General features: G+C 36.2%; 1 protein-coding gene across 3 annotated transcripts in view; it reads right to left on the minus strand.

Annotated features, from left to right (window-relative positions):
- The window catches only part of ANKRD12 (ankyrin repeat domain 12), a 62053-nt gene extending 40470 nt beyond the window's left edge, over positions 1-21583 (minus strand). Inside the window, exons 1-2 of one of the 3 annotated variants that reach the window (XM_026843256.1) lie at positions 21469-21583; positions 7124-7261 (exon numbers count right to left, since the gene is read on the minus strand). In XM_026843256.1, the coding sequence (XP_026699057.1) occupies positions 7124-7210 (87 nt within the window). In that variant the 5' untranslated portion in view covers positions 7211-7261; positions 21469-21583. Of the gene's footprint in view, positions 1-1708; positions 1778-7123; positions 7262-21468 lie in introns of those variants that run through there. The other 2 variants (XM_026843257.1, XM_026843258.1) reach the window with 2 other exon arrangements.
- Between the last annotated feature and the right edge of the window lie 9 nt (positions 21584-21592).

The following is a 21592-nucleotide window of genomic DNA, read 5'->3' on the forward strand; positions in this document are numbered from 1 at the left end:
ATGCTGTAGAAACACATTATGCAGCTATCTTTGCTATCACAACTCCACAGCTTTATATCATTCTCAACAGATGATCAGATGAAACCATGAATAGATAAGTTTTCTAAAGGTAGAATAGGCACATACATACACTGATTTGCCAATCAGTGAAAAACAAAAGGTTGCTCCTTGGTACTTCTGAAGCAAGAAGTTAAAAGATTTATTCCGATTAGAAGAAAACTAGAAAACTCCCAATTAATGTTACTGTTCTTGAGGGCACCCTTCCTTTTTTTAAAGAGCAAACACAGCTAAGAAGAGTACTTTGATTATATCATCTCACACTCTGAGTTTAAACTGTTGCCAAAAGTCTAGGCAGAAGTGATTACAAAAAAAAGCCTGAAAACAAACTATAATCTTCAGACAACAAATGTCTGTACTAGGGAAATCACAAAGAAGAGATCAGTCTAATGCCAGAATTCCTGAAGTAACAGCTTGATGCTCCCAGAGAAAACCTAATCTTCACTCAGTTTGGAAACCTTTAAAAAAAAAAACCAACAAACCTGAACCTCAAATAAAACAAAACCCAAATGAAAACACAGAATAAAATCCCCACACCAAAATCAAAACCAACTCTCCTCCAAAATCCCCAAGGAAACAACAAACACCTCCACCACCCCTGCCTTTTTCTTAGAGGCTAGAAGAAAATCTAAAACTCCTTAAAACTCCTCTAAGCCCCTGGGAGATGAAGTGTCTGTGCTATTACTTCTGAGAGAAGCTTTTCTAACACAGCTGATCATTTGCAAATGCATCTATAAATTGACAAAAGCAGATCCAAACTGCATGAGCCCACTCTGATCTCTCCCACTACACACAAGTTTCCCACTTCAGTCTAACCTCACCAAGAGCTCTCTCATCCCTTGTTCCAAACAATCCATTTATTTCTCATATGTACATATGTAAATTTCCCACAATAAAGTGATAATAAAATTGTATTGCTTTCTCTAGAATATTGTTAGGTACTATGCAATTGAAAGGATCAAATAATTTAAAATTCTTAAGCAGGAAACATTGATTTCAACTTGTTCTGCAGAAAAAAAGGCATACTTTTTGTGGTTGGTAATCCTTAAAAAGAAATATTTTTTTGGTACTAATCAGGTGCTCAAAGAGACATAAGCTGCCTAAATAATTTGATAGGTTTACATTTATTCTTATTCCTAAATTGTATATATGCATTATGTTAAACATGACACGTGCTTTTTGATAATCACTAAGTATTAATTTTGTGATGATCTAATTAGAAGAGTTCAAAATATACACTTTCAGATAAAAAAAGATACACTGAAAATGAAAGAACAGGCTATTCTATACACAGAAACTGAAAAAATGAAAGTATTTTCTTCATTAGGTATTGTGGAAATAAACATTTAACGACCAACAGTGGACCTTCCAACTCAAAAGTTGCAATGAACAGGGTGTTTGAGAAGTCTGCACAAAGTCAATGCTATTTAGTATATTCAGTGACAATGCTGAAATAGAGATGCAATTAAATATAAAGACACCATCACAACTGGGAGAGTGGGAGAAGCAAAGAGCACTGGCAAAGGGAAATTAAAATGACTGGCAAACTGAAAAACAGTCTAAATACAAAACAAAACTGGAAAAGTCAGGATAAAAATCAAGGTTCTACAAATTGACTAAAATCATTAACAGTATAATCGCAATACCGCACCTTAAAAGCCATAAAAACAGCCTTCTGGATTCAGCTTCAGCTAAAGAAAGGCAAGAAGAGGTATCAAGCCTTGCAGGTTACAACAGGTATTTTGACTTAAAGAGTGAGCATTCACTGTTCCAGCTACTCCTGGTCACTGCAACAGCATGGACATCTCTCTTTCAGGGTCCTAAGCAAGGTTCAAAATTCAGCATGAATAGGTCTACATATTAGTCTAATGTGATCCATGGAAGCAACCTAAACCAAGTCAATGTGCAACCTGTAACTTAGACTATCTGTGGACTTTCTAAAGAGGTTCATTAATCTAAAGCTGAAAACTGCTAATCAGATAAAACACTGAAGACATGCTAATGTTCAGATCCATAAACTATTGCTGCAAAGAAAAAGGCATTACATACTCTCCATGTTCACTACAGTTATAGAACATTTAATGGCTTCAGACTGCAACAGGAGACAAGCAAAGGTTATTTATCCTTTTAAGTATCTAACTCTATGCCAGTCAGTATAATTAAGTATCAGAATAAATTGCCCAAGGAGACTGGAATTTCCATCAGGCAAGGCTTTAAAGAAAAGGTCTGGCAAACATCTGTGAAGAACAAGAGTACAGCTTATTCTACTCTGGGGCAAATGGACGAACTGGATCTGCACGTCTCAACATTTAATGCATGCCTCACTGGAGGATGCAGTAACAAGGAAGAATTTTCTCTGTCAACAAAACCATACTAGTGTGCTATGATGAGGAACACATTTTTAATCTGTTCAGCAGAAACTGTCTCGGAAGGCCAACAAACAGGAGTCTGGACAATTTCTTGATATCCCATTGCAGCTCTATTGTCTGGTACTGCTACAATAAATGACAATACACAAAAGGAGACAAGAGAGTGCCATATAATCTAGCAGATGTACTAAGCCCTGGGAGAATAAGCATTCTTTTTCTGCCTATCAAAGATAATTACATACTGAAGCATGTTCTGCATGGTATTAAAATGGCTTTGGGCACTATTGTTGGATTCTTCTAAGAACAGAGTTAATTCTTACAAACCCCAAATGTGTTTCTCCTTTGGACTATTTATCTATGATCTACTTCCTGAGTTTCGGTCATGGAAGTTCTCAAGTATAATTAAAATTTCATTATGTTATGTTCACAAAACATCTCATACAAACACTAAAAGTTCTATCTGCCGTACAAACTCTTACAATTTTTTAATTTATTTTATGATCCCAAGATGAGCAAATGAAATAAAAACACATATACCCTAAAGCATATATGATATAAACTCAGCTTATTAACAGGAATGTTATTCCTAATGATTTTTTTAAGCTCTCAGAAGACCTGAACACACAGCTGATTCACACAGCTATTTACTGGTTGCTTAGAACAGCATAAGCATTAACTTCCACTGGACAAATATGAAAGATTAAGTCTCATAACAACAGTTACTTTACTACATTCCTCAGCCAACAGCTAAGAGTGCACAACCAGTAAGAGCTAAATATTGTATCAACTATGACAGGAAAATCAAATCCTGCAAGTGTTTTTATTTTTATCTTAATATATTAACCATTGGAATAGTCTCACCCCATATATTTAGGCCATTACAGGTTTGGTTTTGAGAAGAAGAATGACCTTTTTTAGGGAGTGGCATCTTTCAACATTACTGTTAATTTGTAAGATGCACTGTTTTGTATGAACATTATTTCACATTAGGCCTCCTCTGCCTACAATGCATCTATGAACATATAAGGGGAAAACCCAATAATTAAACTACCAATCTTCTGTGCATTTACAGTCATAGAGATTAAACTCCATGAGTAGTTCAGAGACATTTCTGCTTCGATAAGGTGGACATAGATACAAGAGCAAGTTTACGTAGCAACGTGCATAAGTGGTTTGACTGTACTATTCTACAGAAAAAATAAAAAGCCTAAGCTGCATGTAAAGTACAGTTAGTATTAGTTGTACTTGGTTGTACTAAGGACCACTGCAATTATCTGAATGTTGAACACCTCTGGGTCTTTTCATACTAAAAGACACAGGCATCTCTGATGGCAGTGAACGGACACTCACTGGTCACACAATACTGAAAAAAATGTGTGGACAAGAGGTATTTTCAATTAATCAAGACACTTCCATATCAAAATGCCACAAAAGCAAAAATTTTATTTTAACTTTCCTTTCACCTTCAGCATCAGTAATTCCTTACATCAATTACATTAGGGTAACAAATCCATAACTTTTTCATAAAAAGTTCTAAGGTTTCAAAAACTATTCAAAAACTTCCTAAAGCTATATAACTAAAAATTATCACTGTTGATTTGGCCTGATCAATCTTTACTTCAGGGTTTCATGTTTTCATATGTACTACAGGTTTACCTTGATGTTTTCTGTTGCTCAAACTCAAATTTTATTTTTACTCTATTGCCTATTGAATTTTAAATAATTTTCTAGGCTGAATCAAAATGATTACATTCTGGCAATATTTTGTCTTTTTCCTAATACAGGGGAAAGACTGCAGATTATTCAAGGGTCAGCTAAAGACTTCTGACAATCACTTGTCCTAGTGTTAGAGACAGATTGCGTAACTGACCAACATTTTAACCATGTATTCAGTTTTTCTCAAAACGTGACAAAAGCAACCAAACCATATTTATTATGCTAAAAAACTGAATACAGAAATATTAACTGCAACACTTAATTCTGCAATTTTATTTAGGATCTCACATTTTAAATATTACAAATCAGTTTATATCATGCAATCCCCAAACCAAACTGTACATTTTTCTCATCTCACATCACAGGTTGTGCTAAAGTGGATAGCAAGCAAGACTGAAAATAACAGTGCAAGCAGTTTATCAGCTTACTTTCTGGTATCAATGTAATTAGTCCACCATTGTGACTCCATATCTATGTCCTTGGTCAAACTTACATCTTCCCCTAGACTTGAATTTTCTAAGCAATCTTGCTTCCACTGCCATCTTAATCTCAAATACCAGGCAAGGTAGAATCTGATATTTATCCATATTTCTAATTCCTGCACTGGTGATCAGTCTCAACAACAAACAAATCCTTGTTAGAGCAACCAGCTAAGGACAAACCTTCACCCAAACCAATATGACAATGAAAGGGTTTTATGTGATCATTAAAAATGGAATGTTAATTTACTCCTTTCTAAATCAAATCAAGATTTGCCATATTTCCTGGTGGTTAAATAGACACTGTTCACTCTTCTGTTCCCTGGAAAAACCTAATCATATGTTCTTCTTTAATGTTCTCACAAAAGAGCTACACATCTCTGTTTCAGAAGATTACCCAACTTTACAGAGATTGCATGGTACGAGGATTATACGGCTCAGCAGATGTAACTGCTACTATTAGAGAGGGAACAGCGTATGGGGATCAGAGGCAGATTACTGGAGAAGAAGGTGTCAAGACAAGCAAATACTGAACTGGGCACAGGTGTCACTGATAAGGCAGTTCCTTTGGTAGTGGTTCCAGATTCCACAGCCACCCTGGAAACCACCCCCGTTTTTCTACAATCACAGCAAGCAACAGGGAGTGGAGGTGAAGGGGAGTTAAAGAGTAGAGGAGAAAAATGGGCCTCACAAGTAAACTCTTTATTTTGATCTTTTTTTCTCTTGAACTCAGATTGCAGAGCAATTTGTACGTAAAATTCAAAGCCTAGGAAGGAAGGAAGTAATAGGCACTATAAAACTATGACAATCTATTTCTATACATTCAAACCTACAAACAAACGTATTCCAAGCATTTCAAGCCTTACATTTAGCAAAGAAACAGGGAAAAGGAAAACTTAAAAAATGACACATTACAGAAAACCTACTAGTTTTGCTTTGATGAAAGTGAACAAAGATGAAAATTCAGTTATCTGTTACAGATTTTTAATTTTAAAAAATATATATATATAAACACAAATAAAGCTTTTAAAACTTGACATGTCAGTTTTCCTAGTATGAGCAGCTGTTGATTATATCTTCAAGATTTTCCTGTGTCAGAAGTTTTTTTTCAGAAATACTTAAGTGTCAACATAATGAGTTTATAAAGCCAGAAAATATATTTTAGGTTAAAGAAATAACCTGAAATCTTTACAAAATATAGCTTATTTGAAGTTTATAAATAAAAAGACAGTTTTTAATACCACTAAATTTCACTGCAATAGCCTTCTTATTCTTGCTGATTGTAGACCCCAGACATTTCCCACCTTTTCCAGTACTGAATGACACTTCAATTAACTTGACCATATCCCAAACAAGAACAAAAAAAGGAAAACCCAACAATTTCTCATCCCTTTACTAGTGAGCCAATTTGCTTTCCTCATTTTACTTTGTTATCTTCCTTTTCTTATCTAAGGTGTTCATCACAGCTAGCAGAAAAAACTACCTTTGCCTCACTTTACTGGGACCCATAAAACAAAATGGGAAGAGACTAAAAAGTCTGAAGTTTTCTACAAATGTTTTTGGAAGACAAACAGTTTCAAGTAGATGCTGGATCTTCTCATCTTTTCCTATTTTTTCATCTCTTCCTGTCTTATATTCATTCATTAAGTGGTCTTATAGAGAATACCTCACAAAACAGCAACAGTATGACCACACACACACAGTGTCTCCTTTTCCAGAGAAGACAGTTTTAAACTTCATTTAGGAGATAAATGGATTCTCTCTCCTTAGGGCAATATATAACTCATCATTCACAATGCAGAATATTATTCTGTTATTCACTAGTACTACAGATAAATTTGTTGTCTATTGTACAAGTGTACTAGGGAGACAAAATGGAGAACTGGATTATTTGCAACTTGGCTCCAGAAGTTTGAAAACGATGGGATACCTCACATTTATAAATTAACTACCCTTCAGTATTACTGGAGCTTCCATATTCCTTCATTCTCCAACACTCAAAAAAGGATTGTACAATTTTTAAGTGGGCTCCCTTGTACAGAAGTCACTCTTAACCCTTCTGCAGCACTTGGCTTTCCAGTCCTCCTAATAGAGGGAACAAGAATCTGTGCTACAAAGCAATAAAAGAATTTTGTGTTTGTTCATTGGTCTGTGCTGTCACAGGCCTTCAGAAATGTTTCATGAGTTTGTTAGAGTAACACACTGTAAAATTAAATAAAATATGAATCATTGTTCTTGTACACTGTTCACTAACTTACATCAAATAAACCCAACGCAACCAGCTTCCTTTTCAATTAAGTTGCAACTTACAATAAAAAGCATAAATTCTGTTCCCGAGTTTAATTTACAACTAAAACCATGTAAAACTTCTATTTTTTTTCTGCACTCAAGATACCAGAATAGATTCACAGATATGTCTTCCTGTTACAGCAAGAAAATCGTGATAGAACACATGCTCTTTGTTTCACTGAAATTAAGTGGACATTAATGTAATTTTATTACCTTTCTTGCAGTTGTTTTTTCCACCATGGTGCTATCACTATCAGAATTTTCAACTTGAACTGTTTTTGTAGACCCAAATTTGGGCATTTTATAGCTGTTTAGCTAGCTGTATCTTGTATCAGTGGGTTCATCGTGTGTCTGAAAAACAAACAGACAAACAACATTATATAAATATACACACTGCAGTGTCATTTCAGGACAAATGTTGTTACTGCAGATGGTAGCAGAGCTGAATAGTACCCCAAGAAAGATGATTAACATGACACCTGACTTCAAGCATCCCACTCATCTGCAGCTCAAACCTTGGGGTGAAAACTCACAAGGTCTAACATGGCTACTACTGCAGACAGTGTAATCAGAAAACCACCAAGTCAGTTGCTGAACTGCCTCATCCCTCTAACTTACTTCAGCAGACTTAACACTTTCGGGTATTTGATGCCTCATTGGTTCAACATTTCACTTCCTTTTATGAGTAGTAAGACTGGGAAGATGCACAAGATCATTTCAAGCAATGCCCTTAAGAGAAATTAAGCTTTCTAGCCTAGGAAACTAAAATACTGTCTACCCAAAATACTATGGAAAGATGGTCAAATCTTGGCCATTTGCTACCCTTTCTGCTGGAACAAGAGACGTTGAAGAAAAATCTTCTAAAGCTTAGATGTGGAACAAGAAAACTTAGTTTTCACTGTCTAGCAAATTAATTATATAAGCCATCACTATATATATGTATATAAACCTCTAAGAGCTCTGTGGTATTTCATCTACAGAGTACACCAAGTGTCATTACAGATTCACATAATGGAAGGGGTCTGACTTGCCTCTTCCACACAATCAAGAGTCACTCTTCTTGCAAGAGTGCCTGAGAAGAAAGGTCATGTGAAAAGTAAAACTGCATTTGACATCACTTTAAAGCTGGTGAAGTTTTTATGGGTCTTTTTGAACTGGTGTATTGTGTTGCAAATATTTACGTCACCACAGTTGTGCTGGTTTTGGCTGGGATAGAGTTAATTTTCTTCATAGTAAGAATGGGACTAGTATAGGAATATGTTTTGATTTATGCTGAGAACAGTGTGGATAATACAGGGATGTTTTAGTTATTGCTGAGCAGTGCTTACAGAGAGTCAAGGCCTTTTCTGCTTCCTATCCCTAACGCAAATAGGCTGGGGGTGCACAAGAAGTTGGGAGGGGACACAGCCAGGACAGCTGACCCCATCATGCTCAGCATATAAAGCTGGAGGAAAGAAAGAAAGCAAGGGACATTAAGAATGATGGTATTTGTCTTCCCAAGTAGCCACCATTACACATGATGGAGCCCTGCTTTCCCAGAGATGGCTGAACATCTGCCTGCCCAGGGAAGTGGTAAATGAATTCCTTGTTTTGCTTTGCTTGAGTGCATGGCTTTTGCTTTACCTGTTAAATTATCTTTATCTCAGCCCATAAGTTCTCTCACTTTTACCCTTCTGATTATCCCCCCCTTCTCACTAGGAGGACAGTAAGTGAACAGCTGTGTAGGGCTGAGCTGCTGGCTAAGCCTAAACCACGGCAACTGGATCATGTAGTAATTTTAGGTCTCAGCTAGACATCATTTCAGGTAAGACGTTTCTACTGTTGCTTTACAGTTAAGATTTTGGGATCATCACATAGCAAATTTGTTGCTGTTATAGGACCAGGGCCAGTATTTTGGCTGGTATTTTCTCTTTGCTAGACAGATTAGAGAAAATTGTTTTGCACACCAGATCTAACACACAAAATTTTCGTATTCAGAAAAATTTCTACACACCAGCTCATCCCATCCATTTCCCACAAGACCTAAACTATGGGAAACTCCTTTACAGAATACTTGGCCAAGATTAATACCATTGTATATTAAAAAAAAATATCTTTCTTATTCTTCAAGAACAGGAGGGGATGAGGGGAAGGAAAGTTCAAAATGCTTAATCCTAAAGTTAGAAAATTCAGAAATGCTGCACTCGTCTGCTCTTTTCCTCCCTTTCGCCCACACCTGAGTTTTTACTGTTGGTGTTTGGTGTGGGTTGTTTTTAGTTTGGTTTGATTTTTTTTTTACATTAACCACAAGCTTAAGAAAACAGGAAGAGCTTAATTAGAAACTGTCCCACATACAATAACCTGAATCTTGTCTCCACTATGATCCAAGATACAACATTGTTTAATTCCTACTGTTCTACTCCTACCCAAGACAAAAGAAACATTAGTGTATACCCTTCATGTATGTAGTGTCAATAGTGTTTATGGAGAGTAATTGTTCATTTTTAATGGACAAAGCACACAGTTATTTGCCTTTTTATTTGCTTTCCGTAACAGTTGCAGGAATAGAAAAAAAGGGGTTTGGTGCAATGGAAAGTACTCTAAAATGACTCTCCTGTAGTTACCAAACATTTCTTAATCCTAAAAAAAAAGCAACAAGTTAGTATCTTCAAAGACAACAGCTACTGATTACACCATATATAGAGTATTATCTACCAGCAAATACCTGTTTTCGTGGGTTTAAAAAGAAAACACGTCAGAAACCTGCTTTTTGCTCAGTTAGCTTATCAAACCCTCTCTTTAAGTTTCACTTGCCACAGTTCCCATTGTATATATCATGATTACAACTACTTTAAAACAGATCAATGTGTGAAAGTTTATTATTTTAATCAAAATATTTCTCACTGTACATGCTGCTGTTTTCTTTCCTTCCTTTTTTCTGCTACTTGACTCCCTGAAATCACCTCCATTCCTATTTTGCTTCTCTTCGTTTCCTGGTTTGGTATGCCATTTCCTATACCCTTCTGGTACTGACAGTAAGGAGCCCACCTTCATGAGCTTAGTATAATTTATCAGTTTAAGCTTAGCTCCATTCCTCTTTTTTGCCTCACCAGAAAGGGCTAAACCACATTACCTGAACAAGAGTTCCTCCTTCACAAAAGGGCCAGCCTCCCTGCATGTCCTTTCAAGTCTTACTGAACAGAAATAGCTTATTTTTAAAAGTGGTAGACAGGAGGATGATGAAAACACTTTCAAAATAAATTTAAAGGTATTTTAAAATAGTACAGTTAGCACAAATAATACACAAGTAAATGAAAACAGAAAGCATAAGATGTTCAAGTTTTCTTCACCATATGATCAAAATTAAATGTGAATTCATTCGATTCTTGACCCCAAGTCAATTATGTTTTGAAGAAAAAACTGGTTTGGAAGTTCACTAAAACCAAATATCACATACTGGATTATTAAAGCAGAACCATCCCAACTTTCACACTGACACATGGCAGTATTTCCATTAAGTGTTTATGTACCAGGTTGCCATTTCACAATCCCTGTATGAAATATCTTTTGAACAGACATAAATGTTTCAAATATATGAGGAAATCCCTCACACACTTTTCATGAAGGGCAGATTTTTTTATTTCATAAGATATCATCATGGTCCAGAAATGTAAACAAACTATATTCAATCCATGATCACATATTATACATTATAATAAAACTTTGACCTGAAGAGGTGATTTTACTGACATTTTATTTCCATTTGCCTGCAGTTCAGTACCATTTCAACTCATGTTCTGAACACAGTCAACAAACATTTGCATTCAAAGTGAAAATGTAGAACATTAGCAGGTTCTTCCAGGGAAACCTAGATCTGACTGCTTTGAGTTTCCTTCAGGGCTGTTTCTTAATGCAATTACTGGTTTATTAGGCAGTCTTGATGGCATATTTCAAATCACCAGAACCCTAAATTAAAAGTTAAACTCCTTATATTCAAATTATTCTCCTCTGTCACAACAGCAGCACCATCACTTTTCATCTGACAAACAGGCACAGCTGTGCTTTTTCTCCAACAAACTGATCTATTTCAATAAAACATAGAATCTGCTTCCTACTAAAGAAGCTTCTCTGTATGTAAAAAAAAAAATAAATCAGATATTCTGATTTTGTTTGGATGTCTTTCTTGCACATGTAATATCACTTATCAATGTCCTATTGTTTGAAATACTGTTAAACTTCTCTCAATCATTTTTCACCTAAAAAAAATATTTTTCCTTAAAGTAACAAAGGTAGGCATTTTGACAGATCTACAGGTAGTGATATAAAAAGCTAGGATTATTTAATAAAAAACCCACCCCAAAAAACAAACAAAAACTTCCACCAACCACCAGAATTTCAGATATAACCAGCTACAGAGAATGAGGCATATAATAAATCTCTACTACCAACAAGTAACTGTATTAAATGTATTGTTTAAGTTTACATCTAGCACTAATGAAAGGGCACACTTTTCACTTATGTAAAAAGAATTAATGCCATACTCCAACAGCGCTGCTGCCACTATTGTTCAAACTCTTTATGAGTTTTCTTACAGCCAAGTCTCCTGAGAAACTGAGGCCCACGTCTGTGTTACATGCATATGTATGAGTCACCAATAACTTTCAAGCCTGTATATGGATTTTCTTTAAATCTGAAAGCAGAGAAAAGTTTTCAAATACATGAAGCACTCACAGATTCCATAGAAAAAGGTGGCTGATGGGTAACAAATAATAATAATCTGTTACTGTTTTCCCCAAGGGAAAGTTTCAGTATGAGCTTCATGCTATATTGCATGTAAGAAAACTCCACAAGATGGCCTTTATAAAAAACTTCTTTTCCCCTGGTCACAGGGACAAGTTGCAGTTGAGACCTGCATATTACCAGCCAATCGATCATAAGACATAAATCTGTAAGAAATTAAGCATCACTAGTTCTAGTGCTCAAAAACCTGCTTGTTTCCTTTCTGATTTACAGCACGTGCTTACCTTCTTATTCCTGCATGTCTTTCCCATAACACATACAGCAAAAAGTTACATGATGCTTAGAGAAAGCTTTCTTTGGAGCTCTGTTGTACAGTTATCTTAAAGGTTAGTTGACTGCTATCACAGTAAATCAGTGGGTCACAAGACTGAACTTCTATGCGAATATTAGTAGCAGATAGCTTAATTTACAAGATAGTGCATTTATCCTTGAGCTCTAGAATGTGTTTGCATTTAAAATTCAGGGGATCTAGCATAAGGCAATCTTCTAAACTACCTCTGTTCTTCTCTATTTCCTATACCTTATTTCATCTGCAGAGGAAAAAAAAAAGAAGAAAAATATCCCACTCTTCCAATAGGGATTTACTCCAGACTGGGAAACAGTGAATCAACTGTACAAAATTTCTGCTATAAATATTTGTCAGGAGTGCTTCAGAATGTTTTGCTAAAATTAAACTTATGAAAATGACAGCTAAAGCTAGATTTACATTAGCAAGAAGTACAGAATTATCAAGAATGGATCTGTAGAGTGGAACAGCTGGTAACAGAAATTCAGATTTACACTAGGCACATTTGGCAGTTTTGCTCTAGACTAGTTCTAGCGCAGTCCCATGTACTAAACACACACTAAAGGCTGGAGCATATTCAACACATTCCTGAACACATCTCTTGGCCTAAAGCAGAAGGAATCAAGCTCTGAAGCCATTGCATAGAGCAAGCTAAACTACAGTGAGGAAATATAAAGGATAGTCACTCTAAAGGTGTATTCCTGATTCAAACTAAGACACTAACATAGATTTCCTCTTAGCAATCTCCTCCCTCCCCAAGACTTTGCCTCTTCCAAGTGTATTCAGAAATAACTGGTATGATCTAGATCTCAAAGCTATTAAGAGTCTATTACAGACAGGAAAAAAAGTTGGTGGATGAATATAGGAAAGAGACATCTAAGAACAGATGAAATGCAGGAAAGGCAGGCAAAAGCCAGCATTACATATTCTGTTCAGAGAAAGCCAGCTGGCCAACCCGTATGTACATACTGGCTAATTAAGTAGTATGTAGGTAGCTCCCACCTAGCCATGCCAAATGTTATCTGTATTCTGGTGGGAGTGTCAAAGGCAGCTGAGGTTAATGCACTGGGAGAAAGGGAATGGGTATAGTACAAAGGAACAAAATCCACAGAAAATTGGGCTTTTTAAATACTGTAAGGAGCAGAGTTTAAGCAAAAAGATACTAACAAAAAGATGTTCATTTAACTAAGTTTAACACTCTTTTGTGTTCTTTTTTTTTTTAATCAGGAAAGTCTATTTTTCTTATCACTTCAGTGTTTTATTTCACAATAAAAGCATCCTTCAGCAAACAACTTAGAGAAGTGACTTCTTTCCAAGAGAGTGCTTAACAAATTCCAGCATTACTAGTGCTAAATGAAACATTGTGATGGGAGATGTAGCAGCATTGTCAATTATTTTTTCTTACAGAACTCAGTGCTTCTATACAGATAGTTACTCAACCATAACCCTCACCTACACAATGAAACAGCTCCTGGTCAGACCACAATACATGTGCTTATCAGATCAGCATCTACCTTTTAACCTACACTCTCCAGTAAGAAAAAAAAAAAGGCTTGAGATAGAGCAAGAGCTTATTTGGGATATTTTGTTTAGAGGCTAGGGATATGCTGATTGGAGGCACAAGGACAAGAATTTGGGACTGTGGGGAAAGAGGCCATTCAGGTAGAATACACAATAGGAGGGTAGTAAAGTCGAGTAACACAGAGTCGGGCTTTTCTGGCTTTGTAATTTAACCACCACATGTATGAAAAGAACATCGATATTTTTACCTGGTATTTCTCACACACATGAATGCCTGTGAAGAGTAAAGCTTCAGATTAGTTAAATGAGAGGATGTAACTGTGATGAGAAAGCAACAGAAAGAAAAGAGAGGACAAGAAAGGATTGTACTTGGGAGGAAAGCACAGAAAACTCCATGATCAACACAGGAATTTTTTTCCTAGAACATGGAACACAAACCAGAATTCTTCAGTCCTGCCATTCCTGTGGCCCTGTAAAAAAAAACACAAGTGTTCCATCTCCTAGTTTTAATGAAGAATGACAAGCTTACTACTGCGGTCAGTTTTCCATTACCTCCTTAGACAGACATATTTGTAGAAACAAAGTCTTAAACACTGTTGATGTCTCATGAGAATGTCAACATGATGGTAAAGGATGGGCCACTGCCCACAGCATGCATTTAAAAATCTCATTAGAACATTATACAAAATACTGTTCTGAAATTTCAAAATTTCAGTGTGACTGCAGCCACAAAAGTCTTTGGATCAAGATCTTCATTGCCAGAGGACTATATAAACACAGTTATTCCATAATTATTGCAGCAGTTCACTTTATCTTTACAATAAGGACAAAGAAAGGGATATTAAAGGCTTCATTTGAGCAAAAATAGTTTTATGTTTCTTGTGCAGAGTCCTATGAAAACAGTGTTACATGGATCCCAAAAAAAGACTTCCTCCCAATCATTTAGCAACCCAGGGTGCTACTGGAAGCCAGCATTCATGTAACTGCTAAATAGGATTACCAAAGAACTTAACTCCCAGGGTGCTAAATTCAAAGTTTAGTAGGTACAAGATACATATACTAGAACGTTTTTTTCAAAAGTATTACACATATGCAGCTATAATGGACTAAACATACACTGAAGTACATCCCTACTGGCAAGCCTGCCTCCTGCTGCAGGCTAGAAGCACATTGTCTTTTAAAAGCTTAAAGGAAAACACATTTTGCATAAGAAAAGATGAAATAAGAGGCTATTTGTGTATGCTATACTATTTAAGACTAAATTTTTACCATCACCACTTCCTGTATGTGGTATGCTCTAAAATACCATCAAATACAACAAACAGAACAATTTACCAGGCCCTTTTTGCCCTGCACTCCATGGTGTCTCACTGTACGTGCAATTCAGTTCTCTAGCGGTAACCAGCAAACAAATTACTAAATACTACTGGCTTTATGTAGCACACCAATTTAGTATGTTGGAGAGAACAGTGCCTGAATGATACATGCAGTGGTTTTTATAGATGAAAGGTGACAAGAACATTTTTATTTGGAAAATATTCACAAGCTCTTTTCACACATGATTGCGACAGTTCAGTCCATGCAGATTCAAGTGTCAGAGTTATGATGAAAGAACTAAGCTCCAACACAGCCTCAAACTAACCGTGCCTAAGGCAACAGTCTGTTGCGGTATTAAGTGCAAATGCAGTACCCAGCATGGACATGAGTCACAAATTTGGCAGATTTTGCAGCATTTGATGATAAAATATGACAAGCCACTTCTGGTCCAGAAGTGAGGAATTCTTTTTTATTACAATTTTCCTCTAAGATTTACACAACATTTGAGATGACTTTGTGGCTAGAACATGCAATGCTGAGATCACTTCTACTCCTTTCTTTGCTATACCTATTGTGCAACCCCAGTGCCTTACCCCTCCCCCCGGCAGCAATTCTCCCTACCAGATTTTAGATACACTAAAAATCAAAGGAAACAAAACACCAGTCTAACAAACACACCTTTCAGAAATATATGCTGTGAGACAACTTGGATGCCTGTATTTCAGAGACTCCTCAGATCTTAGTTAATATAGGAAATGGATTACTAGACTCACTGTCCTATCAGACAGTATTTCTACATTTTAATTTGAAATGTTTAGATACTTGAGATCCAAACATATAAGGACTGCACAAATCTTTCTGTAATAAGAATAAAATATGTGAACCCCATTTTAAAGAAGTGTCTTTGAACAGTGAAACAGGAATGAGCAGTGACTACTCAATCTCCAGAATAGCTTTTAATATACTCTGAAGTACCTACTCAATGCATGCCAGACTACAGTACACAGGGCTAGGATGAAGTCCCTAAAAAACAGCTGACACTCAGGCAGCAAGAAAGATTTTCCAATACTTCAGCTGGAACTCACCACTACTTCCTACCAAAATAAAGAATATATCTCATAGTCTAGGAATTTCTACTAGGAAGAGCAAAAAATTAGAGGATATACAACTCTTTCCTATGCAGAAAAGAAACAAGACTCTTTGCAGGGGTTTTGCTGCACTTGCCTATACAGAACCTTGGGATCCTACCCAGACCACCTTCAAATCCCTATTTTAAGAGCCTGAGTTTACCTGTGCTTGGTTTCAAGTGTCAAGTTCCACACATTTCACAACACCCTTGAATTTATTTTCTGTGCTACTAGTAGCACCTTGACTTGTCAGCCTCTTTCAAACAAATACACTCTATCAAAGAGCATGATTGAATCTGTAGTTTTCTGATTGAGTTTTAGTAAGGCACTTTTTTTTTTTTTTTTTTTTTTTTTTTTTTTTTTTGCTTTTTTTTTTAACTAAACACATGCTTACCAAAGCACATAAGAACTTCATTGCTCATTGAGTTAAAGAATAGTTGAGGTCAAGGGACATCTGGAGGTCATCTAAGCGCTCCAGTTATCTAGTCAGTCAGACATTTTCAGCTGTACCTTACAGACCAGTTTGAGTTTGTTACTTGAGCATGAAAAAGAAACCATGAAAAATACAAATCTTCCTATTCTTGACTAACTGTAGGCACCTATAAATCATGCAGCAGTGTTTTACTGTGGAATAAGAAAAAAATGGCCCAAAATTTAATTGACAAAATCTTATTCACTGATTGAAAACACCACACCCCAACACGCCTTTGAGATTTGTTGCATGGATTGACTTGAATTTTAAAGGTAATACTGGTTTATAAGTTACAGAGAGATCATGCTTCAGTAACAGCTGTATCCAAGCAAGAGATAGTCCTCTGATGTCACAGCTCATCATTAGAAATACACCTGCAGTTCCTTCTGTAATGTTTTCTTGCAACTACATTTACACTAAATGTCAACCAAGTAAGGACTGGAGTAGTGGTGGGCATCTGTTGCCTCACACGCTTTCAACTAAAACTCCAAAATCTACCTGTCAAAATGAAACCACGACATTGGTACTGATTTGTTTCTGAAAATAAAACCAAACCAATCAGATTTTTAGGGTATCATACAACTCTTGGGTTTATTTGTACTTTCTCGGGCATGATCAAGCAATATAATATTCATTTGCTGAACATTCCTTTTAAGCCAGTTTAGTCCTTAATGCTTCTGCTTAGGTAGCACTCAAGGCAAAAAGTGGACTTCAACTTTCTGTGATCATTCTTACTACTGGCAAAGGAAAATTCCCATAGCAATTGAAGAAACTTGCTTCTGTTGCTGTGTGAAAATTTTCTGACAACCTGGTGAAGTTCCAAGAAACCACTGACCAGAAACACACACAGCAAGTGGCTTCACTTGCTTCCAGAGAAAGAGAATCTACTCGTCACTCATACCAAGATTCCCTGCTATTTCAGCTTGCCTTGATTTCTACATTCTTAATGAGAAATAAATGTCTATAACATCTTTTTTTAAAATAAAATTTTTAAAAAATCATAAATAAGAGTACCTATTCTGAACAACACCACAGAACTTACTATCTATAAATCAGAACTGGAAATCAATAAGGGTTTGACTCCCCATCCCATCACAGACAGTAACTTATTTTCACAATATTGCTGGAAGATGAGAATGGATTACTTCCTTAATTTTGCAGATGGCAACTTCAGTTCACAGAAATAATGCAGGAGTTTGACCTACTTGCCACACCCATAACACATTACAGAATTTAGTTTTCACGTTATTTCACATTAGATACTACTTTGCTAGACCACAGATACTAGTGACTTCAGTTTCAACTTCTGCAAGCAACTCCTCCTCTTCCCTACCACTGCTGAAGGAAACAGGTATAACAGACTAAAATCTATTATCCGCAAGTGAGAAAAACACTTGAAAAACGCTCATAAAAATCCTCTATCATACACAAATTTCAAAACAGGCTGAAAATTGGTAATTTTCAAGGTCAGTACTTCAACATAAGACCCTCTTTTCTCTTCCTGCAACTTCTTCTTAAGTTAGAGAACTTATTTGAACTTCTGCAATAGGACTACAGTGTCCTGGACTGCACCATTGCAATTTATCCCCAGAGATCCATCCAGCTCATTATTTAAAGTGGCATCCCACCCAAAAAACCCATCAACTCATGATCCCATTCTGCTACCTGAAGAAAGGTAGACAAGCAATGTCCCTCTAATATACAGCAGACAGCACTTCTGACACAGCAGAACATAAAGGTTGACACTGTAGCATACAGCAAGAAGGCATGCAAATACCGCCAAGAAGCACTTGTTTCACTTTTTTAACACACTCCCATTTCCTTCCTTTACCTTCTCTAAAGTTTCCAGTCTCAAATAGATTCTGAGATCCTCCCACTGCAAATGTCACTCCACACATCAAGATTATGAAAAAAATGAAAGCAGTTTGTTGCTATCAGACTTCTAAACTCGTATGGAATTAATCACTGTTTATGTTTTGCCAAGGCACTGAAAAAAAAAAAATATCATAAAAACTAATGTTTTGACAAGATATCCTTGTAGATGCTTTGCCAAACCATCTAGTCTTGCTTGGCATGTAAGAGATAAAAATTACTAACGCAACATGACAGAGGAAAACAAAAGGATCCCAGCTATCTATATACGACCTTTAATGTTCTTTCTTACAAATAACCAAGCACTTTACCAACTCACCATAGTATACTAAATATTAAAGTCCAAGTATCCAAAAAGGTGTCATTTTCAAAGGACAGGACACTCAAAGAATCTGTTAGATTCATGGACTCAAAACCAGGGGAAACCTATTTGCATCAAGAGACCACCTCCAAAACCCCCATAAGGTGTTGAGAAAAGGTATGAAAAGAAGTAGGGATGAGATGAATGTTTTCCCAGTTGACTCTTGAACATCCCATCTCCTAGGACACTGAACTCCTTCCTGGCTAAAAAAAAAAAAATTTCAAATGCTGCTATGGGAATTAATTTGATTATGTAATGTCATTTAGGGTCGAAAAACAACGGTGACAAACATGGCCTAAACTGACAGTGTAGCACAACCCTGAAAACAGGTGACTGGAGAAGATGGAGCTTTGCAACAGGGATCCCAAAAGATTTATATAAACAGACAGCTAAAACAGAGGAGCACTGAATGAAAAGATCTCTGAAGGAACAAAAAGCAAGATCAAATACTATGATTTCTTCATGTTTATTTTTTAACAGAATTAAGATTTCAGATTTGTGAAACTATGTTAGGTGCTTACTAGAAGAAATAGGGCCGAAGAACTGTCCTTACAATAGGTACTCTCTTGATTTACACATCAATCATAGAGATATTTCTATTCAGGATAAACTTTCAGAAGTCCTACCAGTTCAAGATTACAGAATTAATCCATTATTTCAGATAAGTCTTTGAAGGGCTGTAGGCTTGCTTAATAGTGAAGCATGTGGATTGGATACATATTTCAAATGAACTTGCAAAACTATAGCCTTAAGTAATTAATAATTTTCACAACATGATTGGAAAAATGCTAGTTTTTCTAGAAAAACATACAAGACTGGAACATTTGATATCACAATTGCATCCCAGATTGTGTAAGAATGGCAGAACCTTTATCAATAAGCCAACATTATCTTGTAAAAAAGCCTGGTCATTCTACCACCACTATTTTCTCATTTATTTTCCTCTTAAAACGCAAGAAAATTGCTGCATTCATAGCATTTAAACTAATATTTTATGATGAAACAAATTTAAAATTAAACTTAAATTACCAAAGCTGAAAGTTTATGGAACTTGCATAACATAGACCAGGCGACATTTTTAATCAGAGAATGGTTAGGAATTATTTAAAAGCAAAAAACTCTCCCTGATTCTGAGAGGCTTGTGCTGAAGCTTCTTTTTACATGTATAGGTACACATCCCCTGCCCCAAATTGGGGGGGGACACACACACAAGATGTAAGAAACTAAGGTTTAAGAATATGGCATTAGTGACAAACCGGTACAAACAAGGAAAAAAAACAAACACTGCTTCTCCCCGAACTGGTGATAAACCTGACTCCCACAAGTCAGACACTGACTCTCATTTCAGTGTGGCAGGAATAGCTCCCACACAGTGACAAGGGGCGTCGTTACTTCTGAACCACACATACTATATGTCTACAGCATTCCTCCACGTAGGTCAGTAAGGAACTGCAACTGGTGCCAGAATTCAAGATGAAGCTGAAGGATGTGTTAGTATTGTCTTATTCTCAAGTGCATTTCTCTACTCTCAGATCAACCCTGTGTCTTTGCAAGGAAGATATTACCATTACTGTTTTTACATATGGCTGGCTGTTCAAGGAAGCAAAGAAACAAATAGAATGATGATGGTACACATACAATTGCTTGAATCAATTGTTTTTCTCCTTGAAAGGAATTCTGAGAGATCAAAAAGTTTCTTTTCTGATGTTATCAGTAGTCAAATGATAATTTCTGAAGAAATGCTCTTATTAATATTTATGCTTTAGCTACTTTTCCTATTTCTCTTTCAGCAGTTGAAAATAAGTCATTTCACTTTCAGTTTCTCACTCAAAAGCTTACTCTGAGTTGCAGGCACTGGAAGAGACTTTCTTCAAACAAGTTCTAGTAAAGATGACATACATGTATTTGTCTTTTCTTTCTTACTAAAAATGCAGTTTCTGGGGTTTTTTTTAAGCAAAATGACGTGCAAAGAAGTCTTATTTATGCAACCAGCTAATTAGTCATTTCAATTTTAAAAACCCAAAAAACTTCATGAAGAATCTCTACAGCAGAACTTAGTAGAATATGCCACAGCTTTACAAGACTACCACACACAGGCAGTACAAGAAGAATACATCCTTTGACTATTAAAAATGAAATCAGTCAGGAAAAACACACTATCTACAACATTTGGGAAAAACTTCTATTCCACTTTTGGAAAAAGAAAAGTTTCACAGTTTTACAGTTTATCAAGCCTTCCACAACAGATTCAGCAAGGAATCACAATAGACTAAAACAATTAAGTTCGTTTAACAATATTTTACTCACGCTACTGGAGTGAATTCTAGATTCAACTGATCATCACTATAAGCAATTTGCTCTAGCTGACCCTGCTCTGAGCAGGGGGTGGACTAGATGACCTCCAAATTTGCCTTCTGATCTCAACTAGTCTAGGATTCTGTTACATGAATTAGAAAGGCAGATGTTCTTTACCACAGTGGCAGCCTGTCTAGTGGCAGTTCTCTCCTCCTGCTGGTATATTCAGCATATGAAAAGGTTCAAGTCTTCTATATTCTCCAGCAAATTATGCTATGTAGTCAGCATATGAAAAGGTTTAAGTCTTCTATGTTCTGCAGCAACTTATGCTATGTAGTCAGGACAGCATTTATTCCAACAAAGACTTACACAGGTGGCTAGAAAAACCTGAGTAACTTGTGAGTACTGATGTCACACTCAAATTAAAGCATATCATTAAGACAGCTGCATGGAATACAAACGTCATATTCCTATTGACAGACATACCTAGCTGTTGAAATAAACATTTACACAGAAAAACAACCTCACCTCTTTATGCTGAGATTCAGGCATACGTAAGCTTCCAGAGTGCCTGAAAGGATCTCCCTTTATTCTGGATAGCCTCTCAAAACAAAGGAGATTCTTGATCCTATAAAGAGGAAGCCTATTCGGG

This window comes from Athene cunicularia, assembly GCF_003259725.1.
Source record: "Athene cunicularia isolate RWA chromosome 2 unlocalized genomic scaffold, athCun1 chr2_part1, whole genome shotgun sequence".
Lineage (NCBI taxonomy): Eukaryota > Metazoa > Chordata > Aves > Strigiformes > Strigidae > Athene > Athene cunicularia.